Genomic DNA, 25,665 nt, shown 5'->3' with positions numbered 1-25,665 from the left:
TCAGGCCACTTATTCAGGCACCTAAAAACGGATTTGGACATGCCTGAAAATCTTGGCCTATATAAAATAGATTAGAGTTGCTTGGTTAGGAAGTCAATCATTCAAATTGGGAGCATTTCATTTAAAACAAATATGTTTGCAACACATAACAAGCATGAAGGTTAAAAGAAAACATGCCTATGATTACCTTTGCCTTGCGAAAATGGTAGACTACCAGCATGCTTATGAAGTCCAACAGCATACAGAGTGTTTGGAATGAGATGATAGCAAGCCGTAAATACTTGTCCTCCTGTGCATAGCAGGGAGTATCATCTGTACAGTAAGAACATCCTTCCCTGCAGGGTAGGCAGGTGTAGACTTCCTCAGACATCTTGCCTCCAGAGAAGTGATTATCTGTATCTTTTCCTGAAAGTATCAAATGGGGGAAGTAAACCATCTTTAATTCCATGGCACAGGCAGTCCACACATACAGGAGCAAAACACTTCTCTGTTGACCTCTCTTCCACTCCCCATTTTTCTCTCTCACTAATTTACAGCACAGCTAGCAGGGATTGTTCAGGTCGCTTCACCTGGGAAATGCAGTCCAGTTTAGAAATCAGAGGAGAGCAACCTCACATGCCAAATGTTTTCCCATTATTCTTAAAATAGGTTCAGATTGTAAAGTTAGTTCTGTGAAGGCAACTGGTGAATGACAGAATTTACCACATCAGAGGCCTGGAGCGTGGGGAAAAGAAATATTATACTTACTGAGACATGAAGACCAGACCCTGCTAGCTACTTAACACTCAGAGTACAGACTCTGATCTGATTTTTTATTGTTCCTTAATTCCATAAAGATGTTATCTATAGAGTTAATTACCTTCAAATTAGATAAAACCCTATTTAATTAACAATTGTTCAGCACACACTCAGTTCCTTACCCAAAGTGTAACTCATTCTTGGGTACTTTACCTAATTTTCATTTACAAACACAAACCATGAGAGCAGGAAGTCTTGTAAGTATGTTAACATTTTGTCTCTCTCAGTGGTTCTCAACATTTTTGTACTGGTGACCCCTTTCACTTAGCAAGCCTCTGAGTGCGACCCCCCCCTTATAAATTAAAAACACTTTTTTATATATTTAACACTATTATAAATGCTAGAGGCAAAGCAGGGTTTGGGATGGAGGCTGACACCTCGCGACCCACCATGTAGTAACTTCATGACCCCCAGTTTGAGAACCCCTGGTCTATCTAAATCAGTGATTCTCAGTTTTTTTCCATGCTGTGAACCTCTTTTCCACACCATGAAACCCTCTCGAATGTTCTTCTATTCATCTGGATTCTTGCTGGGATACCTGCCCCCCACCTGCAAATTTACCAATATAGCAAGGGTATGCAGGTCATGACCCAAAGACACCTGTTTACAATCTCCAGTATGAGAGCTCCTGATCTATATACAATCTGTTAACTTTGGCCAAGAACAGTATTCTTTTTTTTTTTTTTTTTTTGACACTCCTACAGGGGGGGGGGAAATGTTCACAGAAACAATTTGCACAAATTTCAAACCTCGAGAAAACAATAAGGTTATGTCTACGTTACACATTGCTTTCAGGGGCATGTAGTGTAACTATGGCTGCACGCCACAGTGAAAAACACACCGTGTCCACACCACGGACACGTGTCAGTGAAAGGCTCTGGCAGAGGAGAGGCAGCGGGGAAAGGCTAAGCCTTTTTCCTACTGCCTCCTCCCACCAAAGCCTTTTGCCACTGACAGAGCTTTCCCTGTGTCAGGGAAGGGTTCCAGACAAGGGCAGCTGTCTGAGCCTTCCCCCGCTGCCAGAGCCTTTTGCTGTGGTGGGAATGGCTCTAGCAGCAGGAGGCAGTGGGACACTACAGTGCTAAAAATAACAGTGTAAACAAGGGGCACGGCTTGACCAGTAGAGAAGGAGAAGTATATATACTTCAGGAACATACTCATACCCTTCAGGTGTATCTTTACTGTACTGGCTTCATCCATGCCTCACCGTTTACTCTGCTGTTTACACCCATGTCAGGGGGCTAAGTGGGTATGTATACTCTACGCTGCTGAACGAATCCTGCAGTGTAGATGCACCCCTAGTATATAACAGTTCAAGAAACCAAGTGAACTTCTGCAAAACTTGTCAGCGGCATAATGGCAAGTTGGGAAGTGCATGAGTTAGGAGGAAGAATTTAGAGGCTGATTTAGGTCTCATGGGATCTATCAGCAAACCTCTGCATGATAGGTTCAGGCAGGCACTGACATTGCAGATAATTCAGAATTAAATGGAGCAAAGTAGAAAGGAAAAGGAGAGATGTAAAAAAAAAAATAGTAAAACAAAGTTGCTGGAAGTGCTAAATACAAACTCTAGGTAGGATATAGGGGCTTCCATAAATAACTTTTGGAAAATTTGATGAAAGCTCCAAGCAATTTAGTGTCAAAATAAATGTGACACCTTTCTTCACTTTTCACAAGAGCTGGGAATTGCTCCAGTATCTTCCATCAAAATTACCCTCCTGCAGCAATGTATGCAGTACGACTTGCATCTGTTGGTTCCTGCTCTTCATCCCAGTGGTGCTATATATGTATATGGCTAGTAAATAACTTTTGGAACCTTTGGAACGAAATTTGTGAAGTAGCAAAAAATAACTTTAAGGATAATTCTCTCTTGTTTTCAGGTGTGTGAGAGCATGTGCACAGACAGGCTAAGTCTGTAGGAGGTGAGGACAGAATGCATACGTTATGGGTCCAATCCTATTGTCTTAATCAGAGTTTTACCTTTGCAACTCGATAACATTGCCATAATATTCTGATATTAGCAATAAGACTGTCAAGCGATTAAAAAAATAATTGCGATTAATCGTGTGATTAACAGCACAATTAATTTTTTAAACAATAATAGAATACCATTTATTTAAATATTTTTGGATGTTTTCTACATTTTCAAATATAGTGTACAGTCTATATTGTGCAGTGCTCACTTTATGTTATTTTTATTATAAATATTTGCATTGTAAAAAACAAAAGAAATAGTATTTTTCAATTCACCTGATTCGAGTACTGTAGTGCAATCTCTTTATCATGAAAATTGAACTTACAAATGTAGAATTATGTACAAAAAAGTGCAGTCAAAAATAAAACAATATAAAGCTTTAGAGCTTACAAATCCACTCAGTCCTACTTCTTGTTCAGCCAGTCACTTAGACAAACAAGTTTGTTTACATTTGCAGGAGATAATGCTGCCTGTTTCTTGTTTACGTCACCTGAAAGTGAGAACAGGCATTCGCATGGCATTGTTGTAGCTGGCGTCTCAAGATATTTACGTGCCAGATGCACTAAAGATTCATATGTCCCAACCTGCTTTACCTACCATTCCAGAGGACATGTGTCATTTTCATTATCTGAGTCAGATGCCTCCAGCAGAAGGTTGGTTTTCTTTTTTGGTGGTTCGGTTCTGTAGTTTCCACATCAAAGTGTTGCTCTTTTAAGACTTCTGAAAGCATGCTCCATACCTCGTCCCTCCCAGATTTTGGAAGGAACTTTGTGAAATATATGGCAGAATGCAAGTAAAACCGAGGAGACATACAATTCTCCCCCAAGGGGTTCAGTCTAAATTTAATCAACGCATTATTTTTTAACAAATGTCATCAGCATGGAAGCATGTCCTCTGAAATGGTGGCCGAAGCATGAAGGGGCACACAAATGTTTAGCATATCTGGCACGTAAATACACTGCAATGCTGGCTACAAAATTGCCATGTGAACATCTGTTCTCACTTTCAGGTGGCGTAATTAAGAAGTGGGCAGCATTATCTTCTGTAAATGTAAACAAACTTGTCTGTCTTAGCAATTGGCTGAACAAGAAGTAGGACTGAGTGGACTTATAGGCTCTAAAGTTTTACACTGTTTTGTTTTTGAGTGCAGTTATGTAACAAAAAAAATCTACATTTGTAAGTTGCACTTTCATGATAAAGAGTTCGCACTACAGTACTTGTATGAGGTGAACTGAAAAATACTATTTCTTTTGTTTATCACTTTTACAGTGCAAATATTTGTAATAAAAATAATAAGATAAATTGAGCATTGTATACTTTGTATTCTGTGTTGCAATTGAAATCAATATATTTGAAAATATAGAAAAACATCAAAAATTGGTATTCCATTGTTTAACAGTGCAATTTAAACTGTGATTAATTGTGATTAATTTTTTTAAGTGTAATTAATTTTTTTAAGTTAATCACGAGTTAACTGTGATTAATTGACAGCCCTAATTTGCAATATTACCTACATTTAGTGTAGGGGCTACTCTAGGGAATCTCTCACTTTCCAAAGTAACAATGTAATGGGATGGCAGTGTCCAGGAACCCAAATAGGAACACGGGATTTCTCTGTGGAGCCTCATCCTAAATGCAGGTACTAAAGCCCTGAAAAAAGTACTAGTGACTCATGCAGGTAAGTGGATTTTATTAGCGCCAACCAAGATATAAGAGGAGATGTAGTCTCTCTCTGACCCAGAGAGAAGTAAGAGATGGGAGGCAGAAGCTCCCATGGGGTGAGAGAAGGGAAGCTAGAAACAACCAAACTTGGGTCAGTTGAAGAATCCCATAAAAAGTGATCTCACCAACTATTAGTTACCCAAGAGGGACGAGAAGTCATTGCCACCAAATTCAGCATCGACTTTAATTTTGTTCCAAAGTCCATTAATCTGGGAAACTTTCTGGACTCCAGAATTTCTCATTTCCACATATCCCATATATGTAATTCTGTCTGTCACCATTCTGGGAGCTCTGCCAGCACTAGGGTCAGAGTGAGGCAAAAGACTAAATCTCTATTTCCTGAACTGCTGAAAGACCAATGAACAACCAACAAATCCACATCACTTCTCTATCACCTTCCCTACATCCCATCCATCCTCACATCCAAATTAATAGTACACTATTGGTTTTCAGAGTTTGCTATGAGCTAGCTCACCCTGCCTCTGACCTCATGTCCACCTGTTCTCCAAGCTCTCATCTGTTCCCTTCATATTTTCCATAGATGAGGGTCGCCTTTCACTTGTGCTACCCATCTAGCTAGAAGTCTCTCTCTTCTTCTCAGCCACTTGATCATCTCTTTAATCCTCACATTCTGGTTTACAAGCAAGCCCTTCCTTAATGTACTCTGTATTGTGGCCACTATATAAATACAATAAAATATTTTAATATCGTAAATCAGGGATGACCAACCTGAGCCTGAGAAGGAGCCAGAATTTACCAATGTACATTGCTAAAGAGGCACAGTAATATGTCAGCAGCCCCTCATCAGCTACCCCGCTCCCAGCATCTCCCACCCAGCAGCAACCCTGCCAATCAGTGCCTCCCCCTCCCTTCCCACACCTCCCAATCAGCTGTTTCATGGTGTGCAGGAGGCTCTGGGGGGACAGGGAGGAGCGAGGGCATGGCAGACTCAGGGGAGGGGGCAGGAAGGAGTGGAGTGGGGGCAGGGCCTGTGACAGAGCCAGGGGTTGAGCAGTGAGCACCCCCCAGCACATTGGAAAGTTGGTGCCTGTAGCTCCAGCCCCGGAGTCGGTGCCTATACAAAGAGCCGCATATTAACTTCTGAAGAGCCGCATGTGGCTCCGGAGCTACAGGTTGGCCACCCCTGTCATAAATGCTGAAAAAACAGCATTTACATATTTACCAGAATTAAGACATTTACATTTTTATTTACATCAGATATTGGCTATGGATTAAAAGTTTTGCATGATGTAAAACCTGAAACTATTATAATTTTTTCTTAAATCTTTAACCTTGACAAATTGTCAAAAATATATTTTAATCCGTGTTCTCAAGCATTTATTAATGTAAGTTTTGCTTGGATGTTTTTTTCAGGTCTATGCATGTCACATGTTATAGAGATAACAGCTGATAAACAGTTGCATGTTACAGCAAATATCACAGGGATATGGCTTTATAGTGAAACAGCATACCTTGGTTTAGCCATATCTGGTGAAATGATTCCAGTTGTCTTTAAAGCATCCTGGATCATTAATATGCATCTAAGGCACTGCTTGCTTTGAGTAATTATGTGATGAGTATCTTTTGACTTAAGAAAGATTCTTCCTTACAGTTAATCCGCAGATGATATATATTGGGTCTGGCTGAAATTTTTCAGAATTTGACAAAAAGTTTCCCATTATCAACAATTTTCCCCCTCACAAAACATTGCCACTTTTATATGCATACACACAGTCTCTCTAACAGACATTCCTATTTATTGTTATGGCTGCCATTAAACAAGAAATTTGTTGGGGTGGGGAGTTTAAACCCAACCTATTCCCCAGGTTACATGACCTGAAGCACTGCAAGACGGCAACATTTCCCTCTGCGTATGTGCAAAAATGAAGAGTTCCACCTTCTAGCCTCTGACCAATTGTTCACCCACTTGAGGGATGCAACATCCACTCAAACGGAGAGCAGCTTAAGTGATGCATGAAACGTGAACACTTCACTGCAGCACTGGCAGGAATGAGGCTCCTTGTGCCACACTCTTGTGCTGTTACGGCAACATCCTAGGCCCAAACATGGCTCCAGCAGGAGACTTTTCTGCCCAAAAGTGGCACTGGCTGGGGACCGCTGAAAAAAGAAAACAATTCAGTGAGTAGGCAATGACTGGGAGCCAGATCCTGCTCTATTTAAGTCAACTGGAGTTTTGCCTTTCACATCAAAGTGCACACGACCAAGGAGATAGAAAGTACCGAAAGAGTTAGAAATAAAGAGAGAATAAGGAAGGGCCACAGAGAAGGAAAAGACTAAAGGGACAGTGGAAAAGAAGGATAAATTGAGTGAAGGGAAAAGAAAAGTTTAGCTGAAAGGAAAGGGAGAAGGCATAGAAATGAATATGAAAGACTAATTGATAGAATGTGTGAATATTAAAAGGAAAAATAAGAAGCTTAAAATGGCAGCATCAGTATAGAAGTCTTGAAGAGATGAAAAAGGTTGGCATTAGAAAGGGAAAAATAAAAATATAAAGGAATTTTTAAAAATTAATCTGCAGGGGAAGAAAAATCCTAATCAAAACTGAAAGTATGAGGAAAAGGCACCCAGTTACTGTAGACAATAAAAAAGAAAAGAAAAAGTGGAGTGAAGAAGGAACAAAAGTGTATTTATTTTTATTGGTTTACTACCAAAATATTATCTATCATGAGTATTTTCACAAACAAATAGATATCTACACAAACCAAAACACACACACAGGTACCTACACGTGCATATGAATATATATTTAGGTACATATATTAATAAATACAGAGAGAGAGAGAGAGGGAGAGAATGAACAGATGCATACGTCCATGTATTCACAAGTAGAAAGTGGTGTGGGAATAATGTGTCCTCCTAAGGCACATCAGTTGTAAGCTCTTTAGGATAAGGACCAGTCACATGTCTAAAATACCTAGCACATTATTTTTATGTATATACATTTTACACACACACACACACACACAGCTGCATTCAAAACATGGTAATATTGCAACATCAAGCACATAAAAGTTAGGAAATGCCAGAATTAAGGTTATGTGTACAATCTTAATTCAACCCTTTGTGCATATGCCGTCTTCAGTTACATGATCTCATAGCAGTTTTTTCTCAATTCACCCTGAGGCAGACTCCCACCATAGAAAATCTCAGGCCAAATAATTAAAGTTCGGCAAAGTTATAAACCTGAAAACACAGTCTTACAATGGGAAGTCTTGGGCAATCGTAACAAGAGGTATCACTACCAGAGCTACCTTTAATAACTTTCAAAAATATTCTAACACATCAGAAAAGAGTATGCTCCATCCTAACGCACTGAGAAAAGAAAGATACAGCACACATTTTGGAGACCTCTGAGCAAGGTTCTAAGCACTCAGAAGCTTTTCAACCAATGTTTGGAGGACTCTTCTTTATCTAGATAAACACATAAGAGAAAATAAATAGCCTCAGCCGTGATTTGCAAAGAACTTCTCTGTCAATTACTCTATTGTGAATTATTATTAGCTCACTGACAATCTAGTTTTAGCCCTGAAATCTAAGTATTACCAGGATCATCACAGAAATATTCACCGATTGCTCTACAGCAGGTTTTGAGCTAGAATTAATGATTTTTCTTCTTCTTTGTATCTCAGCATGTTAAACATTTCCTATTCTTACTGTTATGTGAAATGTAATTATCCAATCAGTATTTGGCCAACACATCTGGAAAGTGCGAATCCTAAAATAGTTAAACTTGGTGCCTGTTCTGAAGTACTTTAGGAATCCAGAAAAACCTCAGTAAATTACATGAAACCTGAATGATAATCAGCACGTGAATGAGTTATGACTGGCATCAAACCACTCGGCAGAACTGAAGATCCCAGCAATGAAGCCTTCCTTAGAGGTTTTTAAGGTCAGGCTTGACAAAGCCCTGGCTGGGATGATTTAACTGAGAATTGGTCCTGCTTTGAGCAGGGGGTTGGACTAGATGACCTCCTGAGGTCCCTTCCAACCCTGATATCCTATTATTCTGTGATTCTAAGCCAATTCAGACACAAAGAAATATACTTTTAAAATCTCCTCAGCATATAAAGCAATAACACAACAGATTAAGGAAATGTTTTGTAAGGTTTCTGAGATTTCTTTGCCTCGCCAGTGATGTTTACAGCACTGAGCACGCTGCCCTCATTTCAATGCATTATAAATACTAATATTAAACAACAATGAGAATATGGTAGAATGCTAACTAAGGCAAATGCAGAAATGAAAAGTCAGTCCTGAAATAACTCAGAACTCTGATGATGGACTGTAGAAAATGGCTGTATAGCAGAACTTATTCTAGAATCTCCTTTTCCACTCTGTTGTTATTTTTGGCCTGCCAAGATTAACTCCTGAAATCAAGGCCTATTGATGGTCAATGTACTTTTAATTTAAGTGAGAGTCCTACTTTAATTTTCTCAATATAGCCTTCCTGTATAGTTTATTTATTGAAGATGGTAACTCACTGCCCCACTAGAGATCAAGGACCTTGTCTAAGTACTATCATCTACAACAAACATCATTATTTGTCCCTGCAGCAGATGAATACTGAATATTAAGAGTACCCGGGGAAGCCATAAAATGCACAGATTTACATCAAATTTTGTTGCATGTTACTAGATATTTTGGGGGGATTTGATTATATTTCTTTCTTTATCACACAAATGCATGTTTCCCCTATGCTTATCACTGTATGTGCTCATGTGAGTGGGAGAGTTCTCACAGTTCACAGACACGACCACCATTAATTTTGAATGTACATAAGGTTTTAACTAATATTTATACCTGTGATCTGTGCCTGTACTTCTAGCATATTCTATAAACTCAATGAGTCTCATTCTATTTTGTAAATCATAAAATGAGCTCCCTAGTTATTTCACTAACTATAGTTATAAAGCAAATTTCCCAAACTTGCAACAGCATTAGCTCATGCACACTTCTAGACGTCCTGTCTGAAAACATTTTCTTGATAATGTCATGGTAGCATTCCCTAAATTCTCTCTCTCTCTCACACACATACACACACACACACCCCTTAGAATATGCCAGACATTTTACAGAACAAATTACTGCTTCTGCTTCCAAGGACCATATACACCTCTATCTCGATATAACGCTGTCCTCGGGAACCAAAAAATCTTACCGCATTATAGGTGAAACCGCGTTATATCGAACTTGCTTTGATCCACCGGAGTGCGCAGCCCCGCCCCCCCCAGAGCACTGCTTTACCGCGTTATATCCGAATTCGTGTTATATCGGGTCGTGTTATATCGGGGTAGAGGTATACTAGTGTAAATTAGGAGCAATTCTAGCATCAACACAGCATGAGAGTGAAATGAGGTCCACTACTGCCCCAAAGAGTTTGCCATCTACAGCCCTAAACCTGGGAAAGACATACACATACACTTAATTTTATGCTCACGCTGACTCTCACTGAAGTTGACAAGACGCTTCACAAGTGTGAGCTGGTTCTGCCTGTGCGAAATCTATTGCAAAATCAGGACATAAATTTAGATACAAGAGCAAGATTCTGGGATTCTCCCATCTGCTGTGGCCCTTTTCTGCTGCTGCAGTAACATAGGAGAGGCATTAGAGCTCTGGAACCAGCTGGGCAGAATTCTCTCTGGTATAGGTTTTGCTCAATGTATCTTACTCTGCTCTACAAGTCCCCTGCCAGAAGCATGAACATAAGGGACATGTCAGCATGAGGTGAATATAAGGGGTGGAGTAGGGTTGCCAACCCTTCAGGATTCTCCTGGAGTCTCCAGGAAATAAAGATTAATCTTTAATTAAAGATTATGTCATGTGACAAAACCTCCAGGAATACATCCAACCAAAATTGGCAACCCTAGGGTGGAGTAGACAGATCCCCAGCATAAAAATCATACAAATGTAGGACTGGAAGGGACCTTAATAGGTCATCTAGTCCAGCCCCTTACAACAAAGCAGGACTAAGTATTATTTAGACCAGTGATGGGCAACCTGTGGCCCATCAGGGTAAGCCACTGGCGGGCCATAAGACAATTTGTTTACATTGACCATCCACAAGCACAGCCGCCCACAGCTCCCAGTGGCCGCGGTTCACCATTCCCAGCCAATGGGAGCTGCAGGAAATGGCGTGGGCCCCAGGCTGCCGACCACTGATTTAGACCATCCCTGACATGGGGTTTGTCTAACCTGTTTCTAAAAACCTCCAATGATGAAGATTCCACAATCTTCCTAGGTAATTTGTTCTAGTGTTAGACTGCCCTTATAGTAACGAAGTTTTTCCTAATGTCTAACCTAAATCTCCTTTCCTGCAATTTGAGTCCATTATTTCTTTTCCTGTCCTCAGTAGTTAAGGAGAACAATTTATCACCCTTCTCTTTATGATAACCTTTTATGTACTGGAAGACTGTTATATCCCCTTTTCAGTCTTCTCTTCTCCAGACTAAACAAACCAATATTTTCAGTCTTTTCTCATACAAGTCATGTTTTCTAGACCTTTAATCATTTTTGTTGCTCTCCTCTAGACTTTCTCCAACTTATCCACATCTTTCCTGAAGTGTGGTATACAAAACTGGACATAAAGTCTACTTATCAGTGCTGAGTAGAATGGAAGAATTACTTCTCGTGTCTTTGCTTACAACACTCCCAAGAATACATCCCCGAATAATCACTTTTTTTGCAAGTGTTACATTGTTGACTCATATTTAGGTTGTGACCCTCTATAATGCCCATATCCTTTTCTGCAGTACTCCTTCCTAGGTAGTCATTTCCCATTTTGTATTTATGCCATTGGTTATTCCTTTCTAAATGTAATACTTTGCATTTCCCCTTGTCGAATTTCATCCTATTTATTTCAGACTATTTCTCCAATTTATCAAGATAATTTTTAATTCTAATTCTGTTCTCCAAAGTGATTGAAATTCCTCATAGTTTGGTATCATCTGCAAACTTTGTAAGTGTACTCTCTATGCCATTATCCAAATGATTTATGAAGATATTGAACAGAATCGGACCCAAGACAGATTTCTCAGGGACCCCACTTGATATGCTCTTCCAGCCTGACTGTGAACCATTGATAACCACTCTCTGAGGATAGTTTTCCAACCAATTGCACACCCACCTTGTAGCAAGTTTGTCTAGGCTATATTTCTTCAGTTTGTTTATGAGGTCACGTGAGACAGCATCAAAAACCTTGCTAATGTCAAAATGTATCAAATCTACTGCTCTCCCCATCCATAGGGTTTGTTACCCTGTCAAAGGAGAATATTAGTTTGGCTTGACATGATTTGTTCTTGACAAATCCATGTTGACAATTCCATATCACCTTATTTTTTTCTAGGGGCTTACAAATTGATTGTTTGATTATTTGCTCCATTACCTTCCTGGGTACCAAAGTTAAGATGACTGGTCTATAATCCCTTGGGTTGTACCTATTCCCCTTTTTATAGATAGGTACTATATTTGCCCTTTTCCAGTTCTCTGGGATCTCTCCCACCCTGCAGGAGTTCTCAAAGATAATCATTAATGGCTCAGAGATCTCTTCAGCCAGTTCCTTAAGTAGGCTAAGAAGTATTTTGTCAGGCCTTGTTGACCTGAAGACAACTAACTTGTCTAAGTAATTCTTAACTTGTTCTTTTCCTTGGCCTCAGATCCTACCCCATTTACATTGATGTTCACTATGTTAGTCATCCAATCACTGCTAACTTTTTTTTGGTGAAAACTGAAACAAAACAGACATTTAACATTTCAGCTGTTGCTGCATTTTCTATTATTGTCTTTCCCTTCTCATTGAATAATGGGGCCTACCCTATCCTTGGTTCTCCTTTTGCTTCTAATGTACTTATAAAATTTTTTTTTTTGTTATCCTTTATATCCCTAGCTAGTTTCATCTCTTTTTTGCCTTGGTCTTTGTAATTTTGTTCCTACATGCTTGTGTTGGGTTTTTTTTCCTATCCATTCTTCATAAATTGACTTACTTTCCACTTTTTGTATGACCTCTTTTTTGAGTTTCAGGTCGTTGAAGATCTCCTGGTTAAGCCAAAGTGATCTCTTACCATATTTCCTATCTTTCCTGTGCATTGGCATAATTTGCTCTTGTGCTCTTAAAAATATCTCTTTAAAAATTTGCCAACTCTCCTGAACTCTCTTTTCCCTTAGACTTGCTTCCCACAGGATCTTAACCTACCAATTCTCTGAGTTTGCTAACATCTGCCTTCTTGAAGTCCATTGCCTTTATTCTGCTGTTTTCCCTCTTACTATTCCATAGAATCAAGAAATCTATCATTTCATGATCATGTTCACCCAAGCTGCCTTCCACCTTCAAATTCTCAACCAGATTCTCTCTGTCAGTATCAAATCTAGAATAGCCTCTGCCCCTAGTCACTTTCTCCACCTCTGCAGGTAGTGCTGTAAAGATTCAAGGCAGCTGGGGACATGCTGTTTTAATGGCAGCTCTCCAGGACTGTCTAAGTTACTCCCAGGCCCAAAGCAACCCCCACAGCAGCAGCCTAGATTTGGGAGGGCACAAAGTTGGCTTAAAGCCACCTTCACCCCCACTCCTCCTGGGCTGCAGTGCAGCTCAAAACCTGGCCCAAGTTTCAAAGACAAAAAAAGGGAAACTAGGCAGAAAGAAGAATTATATTTATAATTAAGACCGTGGCATCAGTTATCAAAAGCAAATTTTGAAAGTTTTTAAGGGGGACCACTGTATATAGATTTTCTTTTTTCTTCTTCTTCTTCTTTTTTTTTTTTTTTTTTTTTTTTGGCTGAAAGATTTGGAGATCCAAAGAACATTCTGAAAATAAAAGATTTATCCCACAACAACCTCAGGGAAATTTTTAAAATTTCTACTATAAGACTATTATACAACTAAATAAAATTTGACCATTTATTGTTAGTGTTTGCCAATTAATTCTCAGTGCTGGAAAGAGGAAATGGGGGCAGTTTCCCTTTATCAAACTTTATATGGAAGCAGAGTTATGTGTGTGTCAGATATGTTTGTTTTAATTTCTCTGGAATTAAACTCTCTCAGAGATTATCCAAATCCATACGGGGCTCTCGGACACAGTATCTCAGATTAGGCTGTTTACAAATGAGCAACACCTCCTTTAAGAGAGTGAGTGAGCCAACCCCACTGGAAAAGCAGAATGGTCCCCCTCATCCTCATAAATCCAACACTGGGTATAGAAAAGCTTTCCAACTACCAGCCTCACCCAACCTCTAATTGCTATGTTTTCTCATTGATTTTGCAGTGATTACACCAAGCTCCAGCAACGCATGGCATCTGCCAACATCTTGGATATCTTACAAATGGGCTTCACCCTGGGTCCTGGCATTGAAACAGCCCTAGTTAGCACTACTAGATGATTTCCGCCTCACAATGGTCAGTGGCTCAGTGCTTGTACAACTCAGCTGCTCTGCTGCTTTCAACACACCAACCACAAGGTATGGCTAACTGGCTGGAGTAGGCAGGTTAGTGGTATCATGGCTCAAATCAGTCCTCTCCAGTAGGACTCAGAGGTAATGGGCAGCTGTTCCCCCTTTCCCCAAAAACTCTCACTCCTAGAGTCCCTATAGGCAGCTATCTTCTCTCCTGCTTCTTCAGTGTCTACATGAGATCACTTGGACAGGATGTGGACTATGCTAATGATACCCAGCTAAAGATCTCATTTTCTGAAAACAACATAACAAACATCCCAATGCTTGCAAGAGATCAGACCTTGGATGAAGAACAGTGGGCTCAATCAGACAAAAGTGACGCTGACTTGGAGAGAGAAATGTTTCAAAGAACTAGCTGAGATGCTGGTCTCCACTCCCATCAAAGGCAGCTGTCACCACTTTATCAAAGAAGTACAAAACTTCAGAGTCCTGCTGGATTCATCAGTAACCCTGGGTGACCAGGTAGCAACAACATTAAACACATTCTAATGTGGTGCAGAATTCCAATAAGATCATTTGTAAATACTTCAGTCTAACATACACGCCACTCAGGTCAATGTTTTGACTTACGGCAGATCAAGACTCAATGACTATGCAATTCTTTTGCTATTTATAAATCTTATCTTGGCCCTTCAGAATCTTCTCAGGTTTTATGTTTTTGCGCTAGGAACATTTTCTTTTACACTTCTCCCAGATATATCTCTCTTATCGTCAGACTTTACCAGCCTATCTATGCTAGCTGATTTTCAGACAGTTTCTGTCACAACTCAGCCTTCACAGGATTCACACCTGGAATGCATCTTAAAGCTAGTGCCTCTAACATTCTCCAAATGTGTGCTGTAACTCCCTGAGCCTTGTTTCATTTTTGTTGCATTTAGATTACAGAGCTAAGTTGCCTTTGAATCAATGTCTTTTGTTCTGTCACTTGATGATCTTCCCTACTTCTGGCATTAGCTGTCTCTCACTGTTTAGTTTTGACATGATTTGGCAGACAGAGCTGAGTCTAGCTGAATAAAAGTAGTTCTTATAAAGAAGAGAACATTCCCAAACTCAAGCTCCATCGTGTTAATTCAGAGCAGTTTCAGGGTAGTTCAGAGTGATCCCAGAGAAATGAATTTGTAGGCCATTAAGTTTCAGCATATGCCAGTACTAGTGATCAGTGTTGTTGATATCCCTAAATATATTATTCTTCTGTGTGTTTTGGGGATTTGTTTTTATAAAATCATAGAATTAATTTTGCATATTCACATTCAAGGAATTAAATCCTGATCTCCATAACCACTCACTCTGCATGGTAGAAATAACGAAGCATCACTCTCAGTCCATTAAAAGATTCATGCAAAGCCTGGAGAGAAATAAGTATCACAAAGTTGTACTTTGTCTGCTCCCATCTCCATCCCAATGAGAAAATCAGTTCATTACCGCTTGACTGTGGCACTCAACAAAAATGAATGAAACAGTGAAACAAAAAGAATCATGCAAACATTGGAACAACATACTGAACTATTTATACCACATACATACATGATATAATGTAATGAGCCAAGACTGAGATCTCTCTGTGGATCCATATCAGGACTGACCTATTTAATTACCCACTGATAGGCTGACCCAGCGGATACCCCTACAAAGTGCAGGATGGCTTCAAACAGACATGGGAATGTCAGCCTTCCCTACCATTAAAAAGGGGCCCTATTCTGTTGCTATTCCTTCTGCAGTGCTTGTTACTTTTTACTCAAGTGAACACACACCACCACACTTGTACACCAACACAAATACGAAGTAAGAACCTGGATGTTTTGAACCTGGCAGTCTTGCAGTCTACCCTCCAGTTCACTTAGTTCAGACTCAATAATGCAATCAACCTATCCATGGTGCACATGTGCATCTCTTACATATTTGGGTGTTTTGTCCCAGTGGTTTCAGGTATATTTAAAAACAGGAGAACAAGTTTCTCCTCTAAAGATTGTAAACAAGAAGGAAAAAATATAACATAAGTAACAAAGTCGGCTCATTAAGTAACGTGAGGAACCACTGAGAGAGATGCATAGATGGAATGTATTAGATGGTTAAATTTATTCAGACTCCCTAGGGCCATATCTACACTAGCACCTATGTCAGCAAAACTTAGGTCACTCAGGGATGTGAAAAAAACTACCCCCATGAGCGACATAAGTTTTTCCAGCATAAGTACTTGTGCGCACAGTGCTGTGTCGGTAGGAGACACTCTTCCACTGACATAGCTACCGTCGCTCATCGAGCTGTGCCACTGTAAGCTTCTAAGTGTAGACATGGCCATAGGGTACTACTCATGACACATTCAGGCCATGGTTCCCTAGTATCTAGCTTCTTTTTTTTAGTAGCTTTAAAGAAATAAAAGCAATTGAGCATCTATGACTAAGACACTACAAAGGGAAAACTTAACCAGTTTCAGGCTTTGTCTACACACAAAAGATCCTGTTAGTTTAACTATACCAGCATAGCTAAAGCAGTACAATCCCCTAGTGTGGACGCAGTTAAACCTGTATAAGGTGTTTTATATCTATATAGCAATTTCTGTACAGGAAGTGGAATATGCCATGCCAGTAAAAGACACCTATATACAATATAAATGTGTTCAGACGGGGGTTGGACTGGTATAACTACTCTCTTAACCTAAATAGTACACCAGTACAAAATTTGTGTGTAGATCAGGCCTCAGCATCATGCAAATGAGATGATGGGCTCACTTCCATTTAAAACAGTGTGTGTTCTGGGAAACAGAGTATATAAATTGATTAGCAGCTTTCCTGATATTCATCAAGTCTCTCCCCTTGTGACAAAACAGGATAACGTACCAAGCATTCACCTCACATGTTTTCAGGAAACCTGTAGAAGTTATATGTTATGCACATCACACAAGTGACCAGTTTCTCAGCCCCAACCATCTCTAATAACCATTTTGCATACAATTATAGCTTGGATTTTCCTATACAACTCAGGTAATATTAAGATAATTAAAAATACAAAGAGGCAGTGACTAAAGCATCAATTCTGCACTAGTACAAGGGAAAACAAATATTTATTTATTTCTTCACAGTCTGTGCACAAATACTGATGCCAGAAATCTTCATTCCCTGGTAGCAAGATTTCTTTTCATATTTTTAAAATTAATTTACAAGTCAAATATGATTAAAGTAGGTATGTTTTACAGGATCTTCAATAGTATCACAAATGACAAACCAAAGGGCTAAAACTCCTTAAGTGATTATATAATCCTAGAGTTGCAGGCCATTGGGAATTTACTGTATAACCCTGACAAGGATAAAAAGGAGTCCTGCATTATTAATGCTATTTCTTTTTTTTTTTCCCTCTCTTTTTTTTAAAAACTCAAGCAAAAGCACTTACTCTGAAAGCTGTTCACTGAAAAGATGTTGGGATGATAGAATCCAGCCTTGCAAATGCATTTGTAGGCTCCAAGAACAAATCCAAGGCCTTTAATTGGCATGCACTGTGAGAAAGAAGAAAGGAAGGAAAAGAACGTAATGCAGATGATCACACTCCTATAGACACACATGCATATTCAACTACAATACAATCAAAATAAGCTATATCAATTGGCCTTCTTGCAAGAACTATATACTGATTTCAGTTTGTCATTATGTTTATCAGTTATTTTCCCCCTAGTCATATTTCACCTATGTATTTTTTCTTGCCGCTCAGATCCTGCAAACTGCAGTGATGACAGTTACACTCAAGCTCATTCAACTGATAGGTAGAAGTGACCAGCTGGCAGATACGGTTTTCATCACTTTTGGAGTATCGCTCCATACAGATCCTTTTTCAATTCCCATACCACGGCCAACAGTCACTTGTAAGAATAGATGGAGCCCTAAACCTCTCCGAGTAAAGAGAGCAAACAAACAGCTGGATCTTTGTGTTGATCTATCAGAGATGCAGAAGCCAAATTCTCCAGTACAAAATTCATCACTCTACACATAAGTTCCACACCGATTTGAAATAATGGGGTAACAGAGTGAGTGGAATTACAAAAGAAAAACTGTTTAATGAAAAATATCTAAGGAGTCTTTCATCGAAAGCAGAAATATTCTGCCTATTTTAATTGGAAGTCACTTAAGTGGAAGTCCTTACACTTCCTCTGAGCTCCCTCAATTATCTGCCCTAGGAAGTAAGAACAAGTGAAATGAGTTCCAATTCTAACCATACAAAGATTACCTTTCACTTAATCTGAACATCAGGGCCACTTTGCCAAAATGATTGAAGCAGCATTAAATCCACTATCAGAGATTTTTCATACCATACATAATGTTGTGTGCTCTCACAAACCCTATTCCCTATACAAATAAAACATACCTCTACTTACAAACCAGTCAATTCCACAATATTACCTTTGCGATGAATGGCTTAAGCAAAACCTACACATCAATGGGAGCTTTCTCCAGCATTAACTGAAGAGGTGGATGGAGTGTTTAACAAATAGATCTTTCTTTCCAACCCTTGCTCAGGCAATTGAGTTAAACAGGCGTTAAAAACAAAACAAGAAACAAGGTCTTACGCCTGGCCTACACTTAAAAAGTTTTATCAACATAACTATGTCAGTAACAGCTGTGATTTTTTTTAATCAATACGTTATGCCATTAAGAGCCCCAGTGCAGATGCAGTTAAACCAAAATTTATTCAGGCATAGTTTATTTCGTTTTGCCAAATCAGAATAAGCACTTATACCTCTACAAGCACTTTTCTACCAGTATAACTGTGCCTACATGTAGAGGGGTTTTTGCCTCTAACTATGCCAGCATATATTAAAGCAGCAAAATTTTGAAGTGTAGACAAGGCTTTGAACAGTCTAATGAAAAATCCCTGTTCTTCATTTCCTCAGGTTTCACCTTCTAGCACTAGTGATTTTATGATTCTGCTAATTGTCCAAACAGTCTTCCACGAAAAAAAAACAGCAAACAAATATCGGAATTTCTAATGTAAAACACAAAGAGAGGATGGGCTTATGATTAAGGCATTTGACGGGGACTCAGTATACCTGGGTTAAATTCCAGGCTCTGCCACAGAATTCCTGCATAAGTCACTCTGGGGAGGTCACTTCATCTCTCTGTGCTTCAGGTTCCCCATATGTAAAATGAGGATGATACTGCCTTTCTCCCACCCTTTGCCTGTCTTGGTGGACAGAAACCATTTCTTATTATGTGTATATGCAGAGCCTAGCATGATGGAGCCCCAATCTCAATTGAGTCCTCTAAGTGCTACTATAATACAACTAACAAATAATAAACAGAAAATGGATATATAAATATATTATGAAAAACCATCCAGCCCTTTAATAAACACAAGAGGAAAAAAAAGGTCACAAATCCATTGTTTCCTTTGCATTTCACCTTCATCCTACTGAGGATGCAGCTATTCAGACTGCTTGTTGATGCGGTAGAGAGAGAAATAAAGATCAAAGTGGTATGGGAATGTGAGTCCAAAGGCACCAAAAAAATCAAGTTTGCTAATTAGCAACTGCTGCTTATCAACTTGATAAGGAAAAGAATGTTAACACCAATCAGTCTAGATTAAGTGGATCTGAAAGTGCAAAAATCAACATTTTTAATATGAGCAGCTCTGGTAAATTATCTTTGCCCCCTTAACAATGGATAAAATAGCAATTAAAGGGGTAAGAGAGTTTATAAATGAAAGATGCTTGATATGTCACCAGTGTTCATGTTCCAGGAAATACTTTGCAGGCAAGAGTTCTGTGATAGCTCTTTTTCTTCATTATAATAGGTTACATGTTGTTATAGATAATATATTTTTCCTTTGAAGTTGAGCAAAATCTAGATTCTACTGGATTTTGTGAATATTGCAGTGTTCCTAATTCCACAGCCACAGAATATCCTCATTGCATGAATATTTTATATCAAAATATGACACAGCCTTATATAGCTCTGTGTTAAAAATATTTTCCTGAAAACCCCAAAAAGGAATTCTGACAGGGGAAAAAAGATGAAATAGTCTTCTATTCATTACATTGTTACACTTCAGTTTAAATTGCTACAAAAAGAGAACTGAAAAATATGTCCCCCATAAAAAGTTATGTCTCCCCTTTAACTGGAATATTATGAATATTTAAAAATCTTGGACCAAATTCTACCTCTTGTGCACCCTTTAATATTGCACAGGTGTAAGAGCGCAGAATTTTGGTCGTCAATTTTTTTTAATTTGGAAGGAGAGCTGGATCATTTCAGGAAAAAAGGTAGCTACAAACAATCCAATTTTAGAATATTCAGAGACTAACACAATTTCATGGAAACTCAATTATTCACAGTATGAATTTTCTACTAAACAGTTTTGGTTAGGCCAACATCAGAGGTAGTAAAAAATGGGAGATTTTTTTTAAAGAAAATATTTCCCTTTTCTAAAATGTTGACATTTCAAAAGTTGAAAAATTTTGACCAGCTATAGTGAAACATTATTGTGGAAAAGGTGGTGAATGAATTAAACTAATACAACTTGATTAAAATAAAAGCCTTTGACATGGAATAAGAAGAGGCTTTGTGTTTGTACACACCTAGCACAGTGGAGTTCTGATCCTTGACTGGGGCTCCTAGATGTAATGATAAAAAATAAACAACAATAAAAAGGTCTAACAGCTGCACCCAGGCCAGTCTCACTAAACACGTGTGCAGGCAAGGAACTGGAACATTCACAGTCACTTTGTTAAACCTACTGACTTGAATAAACTGCTCATTTTTAATATGGCTGGCTAAGAATGGACCTCCTGTTTGCACGTTAGAATCTCTGACAAGTGGATTCCAGCTGTATGCTCTTTCTGACTAGACCTCTTGCTGAGGGGAATGACTGATGTGTGACACCCAAAACACAACAGATGTTTAGCGTATTTGGGGTAAGACTAGCACCTACAGGAACAGCAATTGAAGCAGGGCCTGAAAGAAAATGCAAACTGAAAAGTGGTTTGGCTGGAGCTTTTGAAGAGTGGTGTTTTGCTGGACCTTTCCAACGCCCATTGGGAGTCCTTCCATTAACTTCAAAATGGCAGTTGAATCAGGCCTCAAGTCCCCAATGCAGCAAACACTTAAAGTGCATAACATTACTCGTGTAAGTAACCCCAGTGAGTTGATTGAGGTCAATGAGGTTCCACCCTGGTGTAGTGAGCTGCTCACACAATTCTCACCGCAGGATCAGGTCATACGGCTTAAGTGGTGCATAGGCCTTGTACAAGCTGTCTGCAAGGGGTACATTTCACCCTTAAACATGACCTGTTTTTTTTTTTTTTTATGAATCAGTTCTAGATTTAAAAAACAAAAACAAAGATTTTATGTAAGTATTTGTACTGTTAACTAACTCTCTCTCCACATATACAACAAATTTCAGAAAACTATCTCAAATACCTTTGCTAACTTACTCTGGATCCAATCCAATCCATACAAAAGTTAGCATTGCAAAACAGAAGTGTTCAGCATGTTCACAAATAATAATAATAATCATAACAAAAAAAAGCTGAAACATGAAATCACCTGGTTTCAAGTTTTCTGATAAACTCAAAAATCAAAGCTGGATGAATACTGAAAACATTTTTTGTGAAAATTAGGTTGTAATTTTTTTTCCCCCGATAACTGTGATCGCTCACTCTTGGGTTCACGTTTCACAAATGGTGTAGTAAATTGACAGGAAAAATTTGCCAAACCCACACATTTTAATCAAATATTCCAGGATACTCAGAGAAAGTAAATTTTGAACTCTTTGCTGTTTGCATTGGAAACCCAATTAAGAATTACATTCAACCAATCCAGGAACAGAAATATATTATGTGACCAATGTATCTAATCAAAACAGCTCAGATTTTGAATACTGAAGATGCACAATCAACTGTTCATGAAACAGTGACAAATTCACAGGATTATTCAGCAAACAACTTCTTAATACTAAAATTCAAGAAAACTCAATCAGTTCATGGACAATTTACAAAACAGAGAAAGAGGCTAACTTTGTCAAATAAATTCTTAGATTCACAGATTTTTAAAGGCTAGAAGTGACTATGAGATCATCTAGTCTGACCTCCTTTATAACACAGACCATAGAATTTCACCTAGTTACCTCTGTATTGAGCCTAATAACTTGTATTTGACTAAAGCATATCTTCTAGAAAGGCATCCAGTCTTGATTTGAAGACATCAAGAAATGGAGATTCCACCACCTCCCTTGGTAATTTGTTCCAATGGTCAGTCACTCTCACTGTTAAAAATCAGCGACAACAGATGGAATGCAGCTATATCCAAGTGGTATCTGCGAGAACAGAAATGGCCATGCGGTTGACCTCCAAAGAGGTGGGATGATTTCCTAACAAGAAGATATGGACAAGCATGGCGAAGGATGGCCAGAGCGAGAGAAGATTGGAAGACGTGGTGTGATCAGCTCAGTCTCAACTGATGAAGGACCGACAGTCTACGCATTTCTAATTTGAATTTGTCTGGCTTTAACTTCCAGCCACTGGTTCTCCTAAATCACTTTCTCAAAATTCAAACTAGGCTTGTCAAAAGGTTTGCTAGATTTTCTAATTGAATATTTGCTAATAAGGAGATACTGGTCATCCGCATAGCTAACAAAATATGCTTATTTCAGAAATCCATGACATGGTTTGCAGACTTTATGTTTTCAGCTTTAGACTATTTGTGCAATATGATGACTCACAAATGTATTCCATTAACCTATAAATTATGCATTCAATCCCAAAGAATGAAGCATCCAACTGTATATTTGCACTGATCTGATCGTGTTACGTTTACTAACACAGTGAATATTGTATTTATCTTTAAATTATTTATGGTTAAATAACCTCTGAATCAATATAATCACAATATCAAAACCAGTAAAAATAAGTCAAATAGATGTGAAGTTTTTTCCTGCATTTTGTCATAAATAACATAGTTGGAAAAATCAGAGTCATGTTAACTGAAGAATTGAGATGTTCAGGACTAAGTTAATTTACTGGTGACAAATGATGCAGAAATCCCTCATCAAGTATGAGTGGGTCAGAAATCAAGTGTAAGTGACAAAATAGTGTAACTGTACTAATTTGGCATTCAGTGGGTATACAAAACAGGTGTTATTTACACACCAAGGAAGTGAAAGGAGAGTATGGGGGAGGGGAAGCAATTAACATGATGATATAATATAAGGTAGGTGATATTATATCTCACATGTAACTTAAATAATTGATTAAGTCACCAAGTAAATTTGGCCTGTACTGTTTTAAAATAAAGAGGTTAAAAATATTAATTCAGCACCACAGTAATATGACTCAAAAATGCAACCAGCCTGACTCAGGTATTTTAAATGTTTGAAGATACAGGAAAGGCTGTCAACTTCTGTATTTCCACATGCATGGCTTGATGAAACAAGTGAAGCTGTCTCTGCATGATAAGGTTAACTCCTTCCTTAGAAAATGAAATGAGAGAATAAGACATAATAGAAGAGTTTAACAAAGGTAGTCAAGAACAGCACACTTCTTTGCTCAGTTTAGGTGCAGCAGTTAAGGAATTTCTTGAACATATCAGAAACTATGCTTACTTTTTAAAGGCAGATAAATGTCTTTTTTCTCTGCACTATGATAGCAGAGACTAGCTATTATGTTTTCAGAGACTGAGAACTCCCTTCTAATTCTGGTGTTCTCATCTATTCAAGCATGTTCAGTCATAAAAATAAATGAAATAAAATAAAAGTCATAGAGTGAAATCCTGGCATCACTGAAGCATAGAGGAGTTTTGTCATTGATTTCAATGAGGCGGGATTTCACCTATCATACTTTCTTCCATTTATCCCCTAGCAGCCAAATTCTACCCTGAAATGAGTTTCCACTGAAGTCAATGGGAATCACATGAATGCATCTATTAGAATTCTTTAAGGGGGTCAACAAACATGTAGACAAGGGTGAGCCAGTGGATATAGCGTATTTGGACTTTCAGAAAGCCTTTGAAAAGATCCCTCACCACAGGCTCTTAAGCAAAATAACCAGTCATGGGGATAAGAGGGAAGGCCCTCTCAGGGAACAGTAAATGGTTAAAAGATAGGAAACAAAGGGTAAGAATAAATGGTCCATTTTCAGAATGGAGAGAGGTAAATAGTGGTTTTCCCCAAAGGTCTGTACTGGAAGGAGTTCTGTTCAATATATTTATAAATGATCTGGAAAATGAGATAAACAGAGAGGTGGCAAAGCTGGCAGACAATACTAAATTACTTGAGAGAGTTAAGTCCAAAGCAGACTGTGAAGAGTTACAAAGGGATCTCTCAAAACCAGGTGACTGAGCAACAAAATGGCAAATGAAATTCAATGTTAATAAATGCAAAGTAATGCACATTGGAACACATAATCCCACCTATATATATATAAAATGATGGGGTCTAAATTATCTGTTACCACTTAAGAAAGTGATCTTGGAGTCATCATGGATAATTCTCTGAAAACGTCTGCTCAATGTACAGTGGCAGTCAAAAAAGCTAACAGAATGTTAGGAGCCATTAGGAAAGGGATAGCTAATAAGACAGTAAATATAATGTCACTATAAAAAGCCATGGTATGCCCACACCTTGAATACTGTGTGCAGTTGTTGTTGCCAATCTCTAAAAAGATATATTAGAAATGAAAAACGTACAGAGAAGGGCAACAAAAATGATTAGGAGCAGGGCCGGCTCTAGGTTTTTTGCCGCCCCAAGCAAAAAAAAAAAAAAAAACCCGGAGTGCCGCCCCTTGAAAAGAGCCACCCCCAAAGGGCCGGAATGCCGCCCCTTGAGAAGTGCCGCCCCAAGCACGTGCTTGGAACGCTGGTGACTAGAGCCGGCCCTGTTTAGGGGTATGGAACAGCTTCCATATGAGGAAAGATTCAAAATACTGGGACTGTTTAGCTTGAAAAAGAGATGACTAAGGCCAAGGGAGGGATATGACAGAAGTCTATGAATAGTATGGAGAAAACATGTTATTTACCTCTTCACATAACACAAGAACCAGGAGTCAATAGATAGCAGGTTTAAAAAAAACAAGAGGAAGTACATTTTCACACAACACACAGTCAACCTATAGAACTCTTTGCCAGGGGATGCTGTGAAGGCCAAAAGTATAACTGGGTTCAAAAAATAATTACATAAGTCCATGAAGGTTAGGTCCATTAAGGGCTATTAGCCAAGATGGTCATAGATGTAACCCTGTGATTTAGGTGTCCCCAAGCCTCTGACTGTCAGATGCTGGGACTGGACAACAGCTGATGGATCACTTGATGACTGCCCTGTTCTGTTCATTCCTTTGAAATATCTGGCAGCGGCCACAGTTGGATGACAGGATACTAGGCTAGATTGACCATTGGTCTGACCCAGCATGGCCATTCTTATATTCATGAACACAAGCTAAATGCATGCATCTGAGAGTCAATAGAATGACACTGATTCACACCCGCTGAGGATATGGCACACTGATCTTGTTACTCATAGCTAATACATTTTTCCTCAAATATATTAGTTCAGTTCAAGAAGAGTTTCTTGATGAGGAAAAATTCCATCCTGGAGCAGACTCTTTCTTTCTGCTCTTGGTGGACACCAAGAGAATGAACTATTTATTCTTCATCTGGCTATCTCCAGGATGGTGAGAAGTCTTCCACCAGCAGCTTCCTTGCCAAATCTCTGCTACTGCAAATTCTGTTGGCACA

General features: G+C 38.8%; 1 protein-coding gene across 1 annotated transcript in view; it reads right to left on the bottom strand.

Moving 5' to 3' along the window:
* GPR158 (G protein-coupled receptor 158) overlaps nt 1–25,665 on the bottom strand; it is a 336,112-nt gene that overhangs the window by 168,870 nt on the left and 141,577 nt on the right. The window contains exons 3-4 of the mRNA XM_054020723.1: nt 17,345–17,447; nt 188–405 (exon numbers count right to left, since the gene is read on the bottom strand). Of these exons, the coding sequence (XP_053876698.1) occupies nt 188–405; nt 17,345–17,447 (321 nt within the window). The remainder of the gene's footprint in view (nt 1–187; nt 406–17,344; nt 17,448–25,665) is intronic.

This window comes from Malaclemys terrapin, chromosome 2, assembly GCF_027887155.1.
Source record: "Malaclemys terrapin pileata isolate rMalTer1 chromosome 2, rMalTer1.hap1, whole genome shotgun sequence".
NCBI lineage: Eukaryota > Metazoa > Chordata > Testudines > Emydidae > Malaclemys > Malaclemys terrapin.
Note: the sequence above shows the minus strand (reverse complement) of the source record. Positions and strands in the feature narration are given on the sequence as shown.